Source organism: Stegastes partitus, unplaced genomic scaffold (assembly GCF_000690725.1).
Source record: "Stegastes partitus isolate 25-593 unplaced genomic scaffold, Stegastes_partitus-1.0.2 Scaffold1240, whole genome shotgun sequence".
NCBI classification, from domain to species: domain Eukaryota; kingdom Metazoa; phylum Chordata; class Actinopteri; family Pomacentridae; genus Stegastes; species Stegastes partitus.
Window position 1 is genome coordinate 190,589 of NW_007578971.1, and position 4,223 is coordinate 194,811.

At 42.0% G+C, this 4,223-nt stretch overlaps 1 protein-coding gene across 1 annotated transcript in view; it reads right to left on the reverse strand.

Moving 5' to 3' along the window:
- Positions 1–3,663, reverse strand: part of borcs6 (BLOC-1 related complex subunit 6) — an 11,802-nt gene extending 8,139 nt beyond the window's left edge. Inside the window, exons 1-3 of the mRNA XM_008297712.1 lie at positions 3,613–3,663; positions 1,016–1,593; positions 547–733 (exon numbers count right to left, since the gene is read on the reverse strand). Coding sequence (XP_008295934.1) covers positions 547–733; positions 1,016–1,582 — 754 coding nt within the window. The 5' untranslated portion in view covers positions 1,583–1,593; positions 3,613–3,663. The remainder of the gene's footprint in view (positions 1–546; positions 734–1,015; positions 1,594–3,612) is intronic.
- Between the last annotated feature and the right edge of the window lie 560 nt (positions 3,664–4,223).

Sequence of the window (4,223 nt, forward strand, 5' to 3'; positions counted from 1 at the left end):
AGACCACCGTTTTCTGTTTAGTCCTTTGCAAGTCTTGGTGGAGCCATAATACTGCACTGTTCTAATGAACAGCTGTTTTGCTAACTTCAAGCTAGTTAGCTCCATCTGTCTTCATAAGCATCACGGTTGTTTCGTCATGTCTCAGTTCTCTTCTTTTCCTGATTGTTGAGTTACTCAAAAATGTTTTCAGCCCACTGGTGTGAATTTGGACATTTTTTCCAGACGTTCTATTTTTAAACATTAACCGACTGCATGAATCACATTATTAGCCTTTTTTGTTTCATGTCTTTCAGAAGTTGCTGTGATCATTTAACCGCTATGATGAAATTCAAACTAAATAATCAGTGCTGAAGGCCTGTTCAGACTTTGTGATTAAAACAGCAGGTCGTCTATAATTATTCCCAAGGCTGCAGTAATAATTTCCACTGCTTTTTATTTTACTTTGTTGTTTAATTAAACAGGATTTTACATGTTTCTTTATTTCAGCAGGAGAGGAAAAAGTTACTACAGGAACCACATGGTAAAGCTTATTTGGCTGATCGCTACCTCCACACGCTTGGCTGATTTCATCCAGACTCTTGCTGTCCTGCATCCCCCGGACGTTGCGAACCCAAACCTGGGCCATGATGTGAGGAGGGCAGGGGGTGTCGTCGGAGGGAAGAAGTGGAGGTGGAGGAGACGAAGAAGAGGAGGTGCTTGGACCAGGGGCTGAGGAGGAGTAGTGTCGTGAAGACTAGAAATGTAGGTGAAGAAAAAAATCATGAAAACAAGTAAAATTAGAATTTTAGACAAATAACTTAAGACAAATCATTATGAAAGCAGCTCAAGAGCTCCACATACAGACAGCTTGTGGTCTGACTTTCATGTTTATCTACTGGACAAACTCTGATCATCCTGTCTGTTGTTGCTTTAGTAGAGATTGTCCTCATTACATGTGTTAACTTCTTCTAACTCCCACATTGACCTCCACTCTCTCCAATAAACACAATCTAATAGAACCACGCAGTTCACCAACCTCCGCCTCTGGTCTCCTTCCCGCATGCTGATTCCTCCACTTGTTTTCATTCTTCTCGTCCTCCTCTTCATCCTGTTTCTCCTTCTCGCCGTCTTCCTCGTCCTCTCGGCTGTCGGTGCCTCCATCTACAGCCTCTGCGTTGGCGTCACCTCCACGCTGAGGTGATTCTTTGGACTGTCCGCACTGCGCCGAGTCCCACAGGAGAACCGCATCAGGAGGATCCAGAGTCCTAGAGGACTCAGGAATGTCTGTTTCTTTGGATGCTGAGTCTCCCGTGCCCGTCGCAGCAGTGAGCTCGGCTTGTAATGATAAACTAGATATTCTCTCGTTAACGTCCATCTCTGTGTACAAGCGTTCTTTGACATCATGCGCTCTGTTTTCTGTGTCAACGTGGTTCTCCGTGTGTCCGAGGGTCCCGTCCACTGCCTCCTCCTCAGGACCGGGTAATCTGCTGCCCCCACATTTCACCGAGACGGGAACATGAGGGCCGTTCTCCAAAGCAACAGGTGTCACAACCCCGTTAGCTGTTTCTGGCACCTCTGTGCCAATGACAGGGGAGAGACTCATCCCTCCACCTGCTAGTGAAAGGAGAGAAAGGATGTTACTGGAAGCCTGCTCCGGCTTTTTACAGTCAGGTCCATAAATATGTGGACACTGACACAATTTCCAAATAAGCACAATGGACTTGAAATGAAACAATCAATATGTGCTTTAAGTGCAGACTTTCAGGTTTGATTTGAGAGTATTTACATCCAAATCAGGTGAACGGTGTAGGAATTACAACACATTTTATATTCCACCTTTTTCATGGAGAGCACATATAAAAAAGAAAATGAAGAAATAAATACACAAACTTAAGAAACTAACCAAGCATTCAACACCAACAGGCTTCAGCTGGTACCTTTAAATGTTGAGGTTCAATATCCAACAATAAGAGTTCACCATGACTGCATAACTCCTGGTTTTAGCCCTGTGTTGTAAACAAGCTGTTTTAGTAGCTTTAAGTGTAGCTGAGCTGCTACTGTCCACGCCCCCTTCAGGAAGAAGACCCTCTCTGCATCTGTGATTGACAGCGTGCAGCAAAGAAGTTAACTGGACAGCAGTCGACACAGATGTGAATGAGTGTGCAACACCAGGACTTTCTGTTGCTTCGAACTTTCTCTGAGTGATCATTTATACTTGGAAGTACGACTGAATTCACAGCTGTTGTTTTCACCTCGTGTGTTTGTCAGATAATGTTGTTGTAAAATCTGTAGTTTAGTGGTGCTGAGCTGCAGCTTGGAAACAGCTCTGAAGTGACTGCAGGTAAACATGTAGTCTGAATGGGCTGCTTTGAGTCATCATTTCATACTCGCTCTGTTGTCTGATGACAGGTAAAGGAAAATATGTCAATGAGAGCAGCACTTTGGGGAATTTGGCTGTATTAAAATGCAGTATATAGAAAACCGGCTGAGTTGAGGCACAACAGGCGGCATGAAAACCACTCAGTCCTTGTTTATTGGTTTCGATTTAAGCATTATTTGTTACCACAAACCTTTTACCTGTGGGCATCACTGCCAATGGTAACGTTAGCCACATTAGCCGCACATCATGCCAACACTAAGGATTTGTTGTGTAATATTGCCAACAAAACTAAAAGCAATCCACTGTGTCTTCATTTCCTCAGATGCTGGGAGTGCATGAACTCATGTGTTCACTCTTGCAGCCAACAGCAGAACATCTGGTGAGTTTTGCTCGTGGTTGAGACATTTTAGATTTAAAAGAAGCAGCTCCAGAAAGTAAACAAATCTGGTGGAGGGTGAAGATGCTGCTTATTGTAAATGGTTTACTTAACAGCAACGAGCGATGAGGGGACAGGACTGTGTGAACTTCTAGCTTTATGAATATTGGTTCCTCAGCTTCCATGCAGAAAGTGAGTACAGTGCTGTCTAGCTGGTAAACAGCTTTTTCTATTCAAGATTTCACTACAAACAAAACGCAACAAAAATAAATGTTCACCATCTGTTTATGTGAAGACTGCTTCTGATAATAACGCATACTTGAATCATGATGCACCTTTAAATCCTGTTCACCTTGAGCAGGACTACTGGATCAGAGCAGCAGCTGGTTGCGACACTTACGGATCAGTTGATTTCTCTTAAGGCTGAAATGACGTAATTTCAGGCTGCTTGGCTTCACACCAGGAACACTAGCGCACACTGAGCTAACTTAGAGTTAACGTTAGCTCGCGTTTTTTAAAGACTTTATGACAACAAGGCCCACGAAAAATAAGCAGTACAGTGGACAAAGAGGAACAAAGACACGACAAAGACATAAATAAGTGTCTGTGAGCGATGAGGAAGTTGCTGTGCTGCTGCTGCTGCTGCTGTTGTTAGCCGCCTTGCTAGCTCGCTGTCATCGGGCGAATGTTGTTGAATGATGCTAGCGGCTAACGTTAGCTGGCCAGGCCTCACAATCACAGACGTTTTAACGGCTCGTCTTTTACTGAGCGACGCGGCAGCAACATAACGTGAATTTAATGCTAATAATCGAACGTATCGGCTGATTAGTTCGTACAATAACGACACGGAGCTCAACTAAATGATGAAAACACTCACCAGAGCAGTTTCAGTCCTGTAAGATGTAAGCAACAAACGAGTCCGACCAAAATATCCTTCCCCACAAGTCCCCCAAAAGAACAGTTCCGCCTAACGAGAGTAAAGGCATTTTAGACGGTATCACTCATAACAGTGACAACCCTTTTCCAAGTCTACAACAATATATAATTAACTCTCATATTTATTTAATTAGTTTTGCTTTAAACAAAAAATAAATAAATAAAGACAAAAAATACACACACCTGTAAGTCATAGTTGTTCCTCTTTATTTCAACCACAATCTGATTTTTTTTTTCAATTCAATTCAGTTCAAATAACTTTATTTATCTCCTAGGGGCAATTCAAAAGCTCACTGAATATTTAATATAAAGATATAAAACAACAACAACAACAACAACAAAACAATAAACCACATCATAAATATCACATGATATTACATGGGATTCATTTTGGAGAGTCACAAAGTTTTGTAGAGGAAAGCTGCAGCATTGTATGACTTTATGGTTATCAGCATGATTTTACTCATGTATGATTGAATCACTCAATCAGGCGTTATTTATATAACACTTTTAATATAGCATTCAATAAGGAAACATCAGTTGAAGTAAAAT